This window comes from Nannospalax galili, unplaced genomic scaffold, assembly GCF_000622305.1.
Source record: "Nannospalax galili isolate Female #2095 unplaced genomic scaffold, S.galili_v1.0 scaffold207, whole genome shotgun sequence".
Classification (NCBI taxonomy): domain Eukaryota; kingdom Metazoa; phylum Chordata; class Mammalia; order Rodentia; family Spalacidae; genus Nannospalax; species Nannospalax galili.
Window position 1 is genome coordinate 4,503,512 of NW_008358517.1, and position 12,743 is coordinate 4,516,254.

The 12,743-nt window shown below is 42.9% G+C and overlaps 1 protein-coding gene across 2 annotated transcripts in view; it reads left to right on the forward strand.

The window, feature by feature from the left end:
• Window positions 1–12,743, forward strand: part of Myo10 (myosin X) — a 237,900-nt gene that overhangs the window by 211,850 nt on the left and 13,307 nt on the right. For both annotated transcript variants that reach the window (XM_008821765.3, XM_029557987.1), the window contains 5 exons: window positions 4,475–4,570; window positions 7,406–7,499; window positions 8,875–8,930; window positions 10,786–10,928; window positions 11,594–11,788. In XM_008821765.3, the coding sequence (XP_008819987.1) occupies window positions 4,475–4,570; window positions 7,406–7,499; window positions 8,875–8,930; window positions 10,786–10,928; window positions 11,594–11,788 (584 nt within the window). The remainder of the gene's footprint in view (window positions 1–4,474; window positions 4,571–7,405; window positions 7,500–8,874; window positions 8,931–10,785; window positions 10,929–11,593; window positions 11,789–12,743) is intronic.

Sequence of the window (12,743 nt, forward strand, 5' to 3'; positions counted from 1 at the left end):
ACACATGTATATGGATTTATTACATTAGCTTACAGTTTATACATATAGGGGTGTGTGTGTATGGATTTATTAGATTACCTTACATCTTATATACATTTATTAAATTAGTTTACATCATAGAGTCCGAGTAGTCCAACAATGGCCTTTCATATGCCATCAGAAGGTAACACCCACATTTAGGGTTTGTCTTCCAGCTTCAAATGATCTGATCAAGAAGGTCTCCCTCATTTCATTTAATCCCAGATCTAGTCAAGTTGACATCCAGGATTAGCCATCACAACATCCAAACTCATTGCCCACATTTCCCACAGTTGGAGAGAGGAATGGTCTTATTGGTTTGCTGGGTTATACAGTTTTCTTTCTTCAAATCAGAATCCAGTGGGGTCAGCACCCAGACATGCCTAGCCTTTTGACATTGCAACACAATGTTGTCACCTGCAAAGTACATGCTTAGGAACTGCACAATCCAGTTACCAAAAAAAGAGTCATAATAGGGCTGTAGAGATAGCTCAGTGGTTAAGAGCACTGACTACTCTTGCAGAGGACCCAGGTTTGGTTCCCAACATCCACATGGCAGCTAACAACCACCTATAATTCCTGTTCTAGGAGATCTAACTCCCTCTTCTGGCTTCCACAGGCATTGCATACATAGGTGCTCTTATGCAGGCAAACACTTTTACACATAAAACAAATAGGGGCTGGAGTGATAGCTCACCCATGCAGGCAATATACTCATACACATACAAAATAATAAAACATATTTTAAAAATTAAAATAAATAAGCAAATAAATAAAAATATCAATGTTTTAAGTATGTTTGGGCCACATTCGTGGCCATCCTGGGCCACATGGGACCTGTCCATGGATTAGCATGCACCTGATTGCTTTTAGATCATTCAAGTCTTTCGGTTTGCAGATTCCCTCACCTTTCTTCCACCTGCTAGCTGGTTTCCAGGCATCACTGGCTACATGCTGACGCATTGTTGAGCTTGCTCCTTTTTTGTCCCAGTTTCTCTCTGAATTGGTCATCACATCTAGAATGCCATCCAGTCGAGGTTTGTTCTTCATAAGTGTTTTATAATTGGTGGTGTCAGTTTCTGTTAGAACAATTCTTGATTATTAAGTAAACATGAATTCACTAGAGGCTACCAAATTTTGCTATAATCACCCCCCCACAAGAATAGAAAAGCTGATAACGTCTTGCTTGTTCAGTTCAGGTGCTTTTTTTTTTTTTTTTCTGAATATCTTTGATTTGAGGTTGAATTATACATGAGGAACCACAGCTAGACCACGCTCATTTCTTACCTGGACTATTTCTTCTATTAAGAAAAACTTCTAAACAGATAAGTGGTTAGCCTGAAAGTACTGTCTTTATAGGAAAGGCAAGCTAATTGCTGGGAATTTTTTTTGTCCCCCAGTTGCCAGGAAAATGAGTAGGTCCTTTGAATATCCAGCAGTGATGACTTTATTTCTCGCTCTGATGACTATTTGTTTTTCCAAGTGTCATTATGCACTTTTGGATTTAATGTATTAAATGGGTTCTGGCCCCTGTAGCTCTCTTGGATTCCCACAGTAGCCCCATCTGGGCTAAGAGAAGCTGCCATGTGGCCCTTGATCTTTGTCCTGTAACCCCAGTCATTTATGACTGCTTCCTTGGTTTCTGTTGTGACAAGGTGTTCTCTGTTTGCTTTATTATTTTGCACTTGAGTGTTTGGGAAGGCCCTAAGTTGGGGCCCAGCTACATGGCAGCCCCACCACCAACACTGTCACTACCTTCCATAATTCAGGAAAGCGTTTATGTGCACATCTCCGGAGCCCTGCCTGTTTCTGATTGTTCCTAGAATTTGTGAGGTTCAGAACGCCAGCCTCATGACTGGTCATAGAGTTTCAAGCCCCATTTTGCATATGAGGGAATCTGAGTTCCCAAGAGGGAAAGTGGCATGTCCAAGGTGTTCCTGGGGATCATCCTCCTACCCAGGAGGGTTGCACTAGACCCAGTGGCTCACCTCTCTCTATCCAGAGGAGGCATCAGACACCACTCCGAGTTCTAACCTTTTTTTCTTAAATTTTATCCGTTTTATTATTATTGTTATTATTTGTGTGTATGTGTGCTCATGCATGTTGTGTGTGGGTAAATGTGACATGTGAAGGTCAAAGGACAACTTTGTGGAATGGGTTCTCCTTGTACATTTACAAGATTCTGGGGACTGAACTCAGGTCACCGGCTTGTACAACAAGCCTCAAGCCATCCCACTGGCCCCCTGATCTTACTGATTTTTAAAATGTATTGTCCTTTTTTAAAAAGACTTTGTATTTTTATTTATCTATATGGGTATGTGTACATACATATGCGTGCCTGTGGAAGCCAGGAGAGGGTATCAAATCCCCGGAGCTGGAGTTACAGGCAGTTCTGATTCTTCTGACATGTGTGCTAGGAATCAAACTCTGGTCCTCTGGAAGAGCAGCAAGCTCTCTGAACCTCTGAGCCATCCCTTCAGCCCAAAATATATTTAATCTTGTTTCCGTGAGTCTTAATAATAAGATCATACCATATTTGTTGTTTCTAGTCTGTTAGACTTTGAGGTATATTGATGTAAAATAAATGTTTTGCTATGACAAATTTACTGCTTCAAGTGTCAAAGCAAACTGGCCCTATCCCCAAGACTATTTTTATATCAAATGTATTACCAACTCTGGTCTGATCTTAATATCTGCTTGTCCCTGATTTGGTTAACCCACTGCCAGTAATTAGGGAGTGTCTAGGTGAGATCAAGATCCACAGCACCAAATTCTTCCTTGCTTCAGAGCCTGTGATGGAAGCAGAGTTGGGGAGAGTATATCAAGATGCCTGCCAGGCCTTTGACATGATAGAAGGCTGTGGCCTTCGACCTGATGGAAAGTTGTCTTAGTTTGTTCCGCTGTAACAGAATACCTGAGACTAGGTTATTTCTAATGAGGTATCATCCACTTGACTCATGGTCTGGACACTGAGAAGTCCAGGATTAGGGGGACACATCTTCCTGCATTATCCCATGGCTAAAGGGCAAGAGTGCTCTCAGGAGACAACAAGGAAGGAGCCAGCTGTCGCAGTACATGCCTTGAATCCTCACTCCAGAGGTGAGGCAGGATTGCCAGTTTGAGACCAGCCTGGGCTATATTGTGAAACCCTGTCTCAAAAACAAGGATGGTGATGTAGCTCAGTGGTAGAAGGCTGACCTAGCATGCACAGGGCCTGGGTTCAGTCCCAGCACTGCAGAAGAAAGAGGGGGCCAAGAAGAAGAGAAAGGGAAAAAGAAAACAAATGTCAGGTTTGCAACCTCATGCTCCACAAAGCTGGAACCTTCATAGTTTCATCCCCCCTTAAATCCTGCCTGTAGATAGATACCTGCTTTGAGGATCACTTGAGGCTGGGAGTGCCATCTTTGAACCACAGCCACTGTGATAAACCAGGGATGCACTCACACCAGACAAGGTTGTCTTCTGGGTTCTTCCTCTTGTAAGTCAGAGACAAGGGCCAAAAGAAGGTTTTGGCTCAGGCATTGGGTGAGCTAGTGTGAGAAGAGGTTCTTCCAAAGAAACATCAGGGACACACACACACACACACACACACACAGGCTTGCAGACCCTCTACTAGGAGCACAGAGGAGCCTGGCTCCCCCTAGAGGTTATAGAAAAGGCTGATTACATCAGGTCTTACCTGGTCCTTGTCTTCACATTGCTTGGTTTCGGTTACCTCTAGTCAGCCATGGTCCAAAAACATCAAATAGAAGAATGTCATGCTTAGAAGGGGAGAGGGATGGAGTCACATAACTTTGTTATAGTATGCTACAGTTACTGTTTTATTATTGGTTAATGTGTCGCTAATTTATAACTAAATTTACTATTCACATCCATGTGCAGGTTGTATGTCCCTAATCTGAAAATCCAAAATCTAAAGTGCTCCAAACTTGGAGAGCCACTGTGATGCCACAGGTGCACAGTTCCGCTCTGACCACATAGGAGGGGTCCCATTGAAAATTCGGGCATATGGAAACACTGTTTTTATAAGATTGCACCCATGGGGCTAGGAGCATAGCTCAGTGGTAGAGCATGTGCTTAGCATAAAGCAAAATACTTTCAGGCTACATGCATGCCTAAGATGTATATAAAACAAATGCATTCCGTGTTTAGATTTGGGCCCCATTTCTAAGATATCTTACTGTGTTTGAATATTCTGAAATATAAGGCATTTTGGGGCTCAGGTGTTTTAGACCAGAGACACTCAACAATATGAGGGAAACTCATTTATGTAGGGTTCCCTACTGTCTATAGGTTCAGGCATCTACTAGGTATCTTGGAAGAAACCCCTCATGGATAAGGGGGACCACTGTATAGAGCTACTTTGGTAACCATCTCCTATTAGGTCATTAGTTTCCTGAGATTGCCTTTCTCTTTTGCATTCTTGATTTCCACTCACTACTTTTATATCTTACAGGGAGATCATAGATAACACCAGCAAAGAGAATGGAATTGATATCATTATGGCCGATAGGACCTTCCACCTGATTGCGGAGTCCCCAGAAGATGCCAGGTGAGGCTTGTGAGATGGACTTCCTCCTACATCTTCCTCCAAGCTCAGGCATAAACTCCACATATCACTGTTTACTCTGACTCCCTTAAAAGGCTTTCAATTTTATAGTTGGGTTTTCTATTAGGATGGTTACAGGACTGAGAGTCATAAGAGATGTGTGTCTTGTCCTTTGGGGACTATCTCCCAAACAGCAGCAGATACGTTCAGGAATAACACGAATTCAGGATTTCCAGCCTCAAATGCTATCAAACAAGACCAGGACTCAGATGGTCATTGTCACCAGCACCCTACAAACAAAGCTGAATGCCACCCTGTGGATGTTTCAGAGCTTTAGAAGTGAAGAGCTTATACTTATATAGTGATCGAAAGGATAGTTGCCTTAACCAGCTGCTTAATACATGATAGCACTGTGGCGTGCAGAGTAAAGTCTCCAGCTTTCCACCAGTTAGTAGACAGGATATCAACTTTCGTGGACCTTTCTATATTGCAGGCAGTATTTTAAGTGTTTCAAATATTTTAAGTCATTTGATTCTCAGGCAGTCCTTTGGAGTAAGTTTCATTCTTACCATCATTTGTATTTCGCACAGACTGGGAAACTGGGTGACCTAGAAAGGAGAACATAGCCTCTGATGGGATGGAGGCTCAGTTCTGTTGAATGGATGCTTTAAACTTGCTACATTTCTTTCTAAAGAAGCTTAGATTTGGGGCCAAGGTCAAGTGCAGTTCCTTTTTGGTTGGTGCGAGTTCCCTAACTCTTCTGGACCATGCTGGAGTGCTGAGCACAAGGAGGACAGTGCTAAGGAGAGAAAGTGACACCACAGGGTCATATCGTGTGTAGGACACAGTAGAGTGCCCATCCTGTCTAGTCTGTTCTTCGGGTTTTGTCAGTCTTTATAGAGATGTGGTGGTGGTCACCTGCTCTGAACAGTTCTAGGTGGTCATTTATGAGGGTGACAGTCAGTGGCCTGTTCTTCACTTCTCAGCCCAGAAGTCATCAGAGCCTTCTGGTGCATTCTCGAGACCTCTCACTCACCACCCGCTGTCCTTTGAATGTTTTTCAGTTGATAGAACACCATGGCAGCAGAATCAGGGTAGACGCCAGAAAGTAATTCTTCCCATGGGAACAAGCCGAACTGCTGGCTGGCCTCATAAATTATAACACAAACTGGAAAAACAAGCAAACCTGAAATTACAGCCCCATCATTCTGTCTGGGTCTCCTAGAGTCTATGTGTGGCTTTCTGTGGTCCAGGAAATGCTCACAACTTCTCAGCTGAATTACAGGCTGGGCATTTGGCAGCTGCCCTGTCTGTTTGGAGCCATAATGAACCTGCTAAATTTAACATTTGGAATGTTTCAGCCAAAGACTTTTGCCCCTGACCAGTGGAACACTTTTTTAAAAAATTCTCTTTTAGATTTCAGGTTATGCTTGGTTCATAAGAAATTATAAATTTAAGAGTATCTATGGAAGTTGAAAGCACAGAAAAGTTTATTCCTGTGTGTGTGCAAGTCTGTGTGATTCCTATATGGCTTATATCTTGGGTTTACATATGTTGGGGTATTTGATTTGGGAGAGTTTTGAGCTTAGTAAAGTCATGAGTACAGGCTGCCTTCTGGTGAACCAAGAGGTATGCAGCAAGGTCAGATGAGGGCGTTCTACTTGGATCTTCCTAAAGGTCTGCATACAGTGAATGTTTTCATTCAGGAAGCACTGAATATAGGTTTTAGTTTTTGCTGTAAATAATTCACTTGGCTAGCTTTATGTAGGGATGTTATTTTTTTCACTTATTCTGTTGCTTACCAAGTCCTTTCCCCTCTGCCTTATTTAGTAGGAGTGTGTGTTTATTAAGACATAAGAAATCCCGTCAGAAGAAGCTCTTGGCTTCTCCCTCAGCTGCCGTGTTTGCTTAGTCAGTGCTGGTGATTGGGTGACCGTTTTCTCCATGTGTGTCTTGGGATTTTTCTGCAGTTCATCACCATATGCTTGCCTTGGTCTTCAGATTCTGATGAGGCTAGAAGTGAGAAAATGCATTTGAAATGAAGGTGGAAGAATTCTGGTCAAAATAATTTTCTGCTTTCTATGTAAAGCACCTGTTTTTGATTTTCGCTGCCCTTGTGGTTTTATTCAGTGGAAATCCTGGCCATGGAAGCTTCATTGTGGAACAAGTAGAAAGATGCACATCAAGCCATGTTCTGAAGAGGTCATTTCCCCATTACTGACCTTCTTTCTTTGAGATTTATTTTCCCAAAGAAAAGGTACATGGATGTCCTCCAGGACAAAAATATAGTACTCAGTAAATATCCTCACACACACATTTCATAATAACTGCCGTTTCTCAATGAACACATCTTAAGATGTCTGAGGTCTGTGGGGGCTGGTAGGGAAGTATCTCCCATCTTGTAATGAGAACACACAATGCTTGAAAGTACTATTGCTGATTTTTCTCTTTTTTTTAATGTTATTGATTATTTTTATATTATGTGTATGTGTGTATTGCCTGCGTGTAGGTAAGTGCACCCATGTTGTGTAATGCCCACAGAGAACAGATGAAGCTGTCGGATCCCCTGGAAACTGGAGTTATGGACAGTTGTTAGCTGCCATGTGGGTACTGGGATTCGAACCCAGGTCTTCTGCAAGAACAGCTTTTTTAACCACTGAGCCATCTCTCTAACCCCCTGCTGTTTTTTCTAACTTTGCTTGTGGTCATATCACCCCCCAGCTTAACTGACAAACAGGCTATGCTCAGAGGAGCTGTCCTGTCTTGAAGTAGAGGAAAGTGCTGCTGTTTTGTCGTAAGGAGTTTGGCCACCCTTGACTTTTGCTTCTCTTTCTACAGCCAGTGGTTCAGTGTGCTGAGTCAGGTCCATGCATCCACAGACCAGGAGATCCGGGAGATGCATGACGAGCAGGCAAACCCCCAGAATGCTGTGGTGAGTGGGCATTGACAGGTGGAGGCAGGATGATGGTAAGGAAATCAGGCTGGGGAAGAGGGTGTACTAGGAATGTCTAGATAACCTTTATAAGTAAATAGAATAATTAAGGAGGAAAACAGGGCCATTTATGTTAAAAATCATGCATTAAAAAAAAAAGAAAAAACAATAGCCAGTTATGGTGGTGCACACCTTTAAACCCAGCAGCACTCGGGAGGCAGAGGCAGATCTCTGTGAGATCAGGGCCAGCCTGGCCTATGTAGTGAGTTCCAGGACAGTGAAGGATACAGAGAAACCCTATATCAAAAAAAAACTTTAATGGAGCTGGAGAGATGGCTCAGCAGTTAAGAGCACTGACTGCTTTTGCAGAGGATCTAGGTTCGATTCCCAGCACCCACATGGTGGTTAACAGCCATCTGTAGCTCCAGTTCCAGGGAATCTGATACCTTCTTCTGACCACCGCAGGCAGGCACTGCACAACACGTGAGCACTTGCACACATACAGGCAATACATTCATACACATAAAAGAAAAATAAAAAATTATTTTTTTAAAAACCTTAAAAAAAGAAAAGAAAAAACCATAAATTGTAGGTAAATATTGATACATCTGAGCTCTTCTACATCAATCCTTTTAAAAGGACAACAACAAAAAAATCACAATTTTATGATCTTATAGAAGCACATGACACTTTCTTTGAATAATCAAGTGAATTCTAAATTATATTTTTGCTATATGTATTCTAGACATATATAGGAAGTTATAAAGTCCTATTTTAAAAATAAAGTTTTATTTCCTCATCTGAAAACTTTATTTAAAAAAAAAATTAATTCTTTTAATATTTAGTTTTATGTGTATGGGGCGGGGGAGTTTGTTCACATGAGTGTGGTTGCCCAAAGAGCTCAGAAGAGGGTGTCAGATTGCTTGGAGCTGGAGTTAACAGGCAGTTGTGAGCCACACAACGTGGTTCCTTTGCAAAGGCAGTGCATGCTTTTAGCTTCTGAGAGCTGTCTCTCCAGCCCCCATAAAACTTCAAAATCAAATGTTTCTTTGCAGAATAACTGTAAAATTAATAAGAGATCATAGCATAAATCAGTAAATTTACAGTATAGAAAAGTTGATGAATATTCTTTACCAAAGGGACTGATGTGATGAATCATAGTGTTTTAAGGAATAGACTGTAGATTGTGCCCTATCTAGTGACTGTCTGGACTCATTAAAATCAGGAACTTTTCTTAGATAACTGTTATTTTGCAGATCACCACAAAAGAGAGTGTCTCTTTAGTCTGTATGTTTACAAGTTGTAATCTAGGGCTACTGTGTGATGTGTCACTCTCCTCTGGGGACTTGCTCACCTGCTTTTTGATCCTTTCCAGGGCACATTGGATGTGGGGCTGATCGATTCTGTGTGTGCTTCTGATAGCCCCGATAGGTAAGCTCCTATGTGGCTTTTAGCAGAGGTACTCAACACCATAAGTCCCCACAGGTCTCCCTCTGTCCTTGCCACTGGCCCCTTTGCTGGGCTATGAAACTTTGGCAACCACTTTATCCAGGGAGTTCTGGGAGGCTGGCTTCAGATTACTAAGGGAAATGGGAAGCCAAATATAGACAGGCCATTTCCAAAACCACCCGTAACACAGGAAAGTACACTCTGTTTGGAACTACAACTTGGGATGTCATCTGCTTTAGTTTTTTGAGACAAGGTCTCACTGTGTAGCCCAGGTTGGCTTCAAACTCACAGTCCTATTTCAGCCTCCCAAGCTCTGGGACCACATGTGTGAGCCACCACACCTGTCAGTCTTGGGATTCTGTTAGGAAGAACATAACTATTAGGAAAGTATTACTCTAGCATAGGGAGGCTGTAGTGTTCCTCTCTCTAAATTAATCATGACCCTTGTGATAACGTGAAATATTAATAAATCCAACCATAAGCCTTTTCCTTGACATTTCTGCTTTCTCTGATTTGACTTCTGAAAGCAAATCATCTTCAGAGTAAGTATCCAGTGAACCTTGTCTCTGATGAGTCAGTTACTCTTTGCTGCTTGTAAATTCCTTTTCTGACCCTCATTAGACTTTAAGTTGTCCTAGGACCAGAGTCAGAATTAAAACTGACTTATGCTGTTGTTAAAAAAGCCAGAAAGTATAAACATGAGTGTGTTAAAACTGACCATACACACAAAAAATAGTGTCTGCTAGTCAGAGTGACAGCTCTGGGGTCCCAACTCTAGGTCTAGCTGGGTATCCTTTGTTTTCAGAAGTTAATCAGCTGGTACCATCGTATGCCTGGCTTGGAAATACTTAACACATGTGCTGGCTCAGTAACCAAAGCCCAGATTCTCTTTGTATACTTAAGTCCCTGTCTTACTAAACTTGCCTCTTGCATCTCCCAGACCTACCACTTCCACAAGCTGGGCAGGTGATGGCCCAGGCTGAAAACTGCCTTTTCCCTGTTAGATTTCTCTCATCTCAAATGTTCACCTTTCTTCCTTACCAGCTACACCTTTTTGAGGGATCTCTGGTCCAACCTCTTTGCCTAGATTTCCCTGCCTCCAGCAGGCAGCCTGGTAGCCTTTTTTCTTGAACTTTGCTAGTACTTAACTGCAGTGAACATTGGAAAACTTACCACAAAGAATTCTCATTCATTGGTTTAAGTAACCAGATGAAGATATTAGTGTGAGGACAGGGCTGTTTGAGATTCTGAACATTGGCATACAGAAGGAGCTGAGGGAGAAAGTAAGCCTCCATTATCGCTTTATCCCTGTCTGGGAAATGTGCCCTTGTTGGGTTGCTTTGAAAACATGGACCCTAGTGGCTTTTTGTACCAGGTAAAAATCAGATACATAAGATGTTCTACTCACTAGTCACTGACCCTCCTCTGTAATTGGTGTCTGATATTTCATTCCCACCCCACAGAAATATTACCCAAGGCAATATCCAGAGTCAGAAAGAAACTGACTTTGGAGAAGCATCAAAAAAAAATTTTCCCCATGGTCACCTTATTTAGCCTTCCCGGAACTGAGTTTCATCTGGAAAGTTTTGCATGAAGAAATGTTTTCCCTCTCAGGACCTTCTGAATGAATGTGCTTCTCTGAGTTTAAAGGTTAATGATGCATAAAATAAATCCCACAGAAATGAGCAAGGGTTGCCTTACGGTGAGACATAGAGAGCATAGCAGTGTGTCTCCCTGGGACCCCAAGCCAGGAAGAAGGCTGTGAAGTCTTGGTGCTGACAGGTGATGCTAACACTGGAACTAAGAGGCCTCGCTTCTTTCTTGCCTTGTCTCTCAGACCCAACTCATTCGTGATCATCACAGCCAACCGGGTGCTCCACTGCAACGCTGACACACCAGAGGAGATGCACCACTGGATAACCCTGCTGCAGAGATCCAAGGGGGACACCAGGGTGGAGGGCCAGGAGTTTATCGTGAGAGGTGGCTGCCAGCCATATTGCACTGTCTTCTTTGTGGACTTGTATTTTCATCTGCATAGTAGATAGCTCTTGAATGTTCTGTTGAACTGCTGTGTGTGTGTGTGTGTGTGCATATGAGAATGTATGTGCATGTGGGCACATGTGTATATACATGTGAATGTGGAAACCAAAGGTCAACAGTGGGTATCTTCCTCAATCACTCTCTACCCTTTTTTTTTTTTTTACGGCAGGATCTCTCACTGAACTAGAGCTTATCAATTCAGCCAGACTAACTAGCCAGTGAGGCCCAGGGAGCCTCCTGTCTCCACCTCCCCAGCACTGGTGCATGCCTACATTTCATATAGGTATTGGGGCTCCAAACTCAGGTTTTCATGCTTGTACAGCAAGCACTTTATGACTGAGCCATTTCCCTAGCCCCTTAAATAGCTTCTTCGAGTCACTTTGACTGTGGAAGTTTTTGGAAACAATTAACCAAAGAGCACGATGTTTTCTAGCCAGTAGGTAAAAGTGCAATCCATATTTAAGCACAAATGGAAGTGATAGTGGGGTACTCAGGGCTTTGATTCAGGGCAGTTTTGACTGACTGTCTTTTCTCTGCTGGGACAAGCACTCTACCACTGATCTGTACCCCCACCCCCTAACTCAGACTTGGATTGTCCTTTCCAGGGTGGTTACATAAAGAAGTGAAGAACAGTCCAAAGATGTCCTCTCTAAAACTGAAGAAACGGTGGTTCGTGCTGACACACAATTCCCTGGATTACTACAAGAGCTCAGAGAAAAACGCACTGAAACTGGGCACGCTGGTCCTCAACAGTCTGTGCTCAGTTGTGCCTCCAGACGAGAAGATATTCAAAGAGACAGGTACCCAACTGCTGGTTAGAACCCAGCTGGGCTCAGAACGCAGAGTGTCAGATCTTGGAAGGCCAGGGCTTGCTCCAGCCTAGGAATGAGATTCCTAACTGGTGTGTTTACTTTCAACTTCCTCTACCCCAAAAGAAATCCTGCTCTTAATGTGCCCCTGAGGCTGGCTGTGCTTGGCTCTAAATGCTCTGTATTTAAAGCCATAGTAAAGACAGTTTGGCTTATAGAGATGATGAAGATTCCCGACAAGGACAAGACAGTGTAAAGATCTCAGTGTCCCGTGGGTGCTTGGTGCATATGCTGAATCTCCTTCACCATCCCACCAGGAGGCTTACATGCCATTTCTAAAAATCCCAAACTTAGACTAGTGCCTAAAAAGCATGTGTATAAGTAGACAGATGGATTTGGTGTGTGTGTGGTTTTTTTCCTAATTAGTGGGACAATAAGAATTTCTGAAAGACTGTCTCTTTTGGTTTTTGTCTGTAGTTCTGATTTCGTAATTTTTAAAATGTAGTTGCTCCATTCATGTCGGATGGAGGCGATGTTGTGCCTCTTGTCTGTGACACACAGATTCCTTAGCACAGCGTTCTGTGGAGAGAGGCTGAGGGCAGGAAAGAAGCAGGAGCTGAAGGGACCTTAGCATCTGCTGGGCCTTGGTATTCCTGTTCCAGAGCCTAGAGGTGGGGGTTAGCTTTCTCTGAGAGAGAGACTGTTTCCATTTCTCCTTCCTTCTGGGTTTCTTGTTTTAAGGCTTCTCTTCACCTCTCACTACAAATCCGACAGTGCAGAGACACTTGTCTCTTTCTGTCACTGGATGCCTGGTGCCAGGCATGGCACATGTAGGATTCAAGTGTTTATTGAATTAATCACTAATTAAAGGACTTCTAGTGATGTTATCATCTGGGGCTCTGGTACAAGAATTGCCTTGGTCCCAGAGGCTGAAGTTGATATGCGT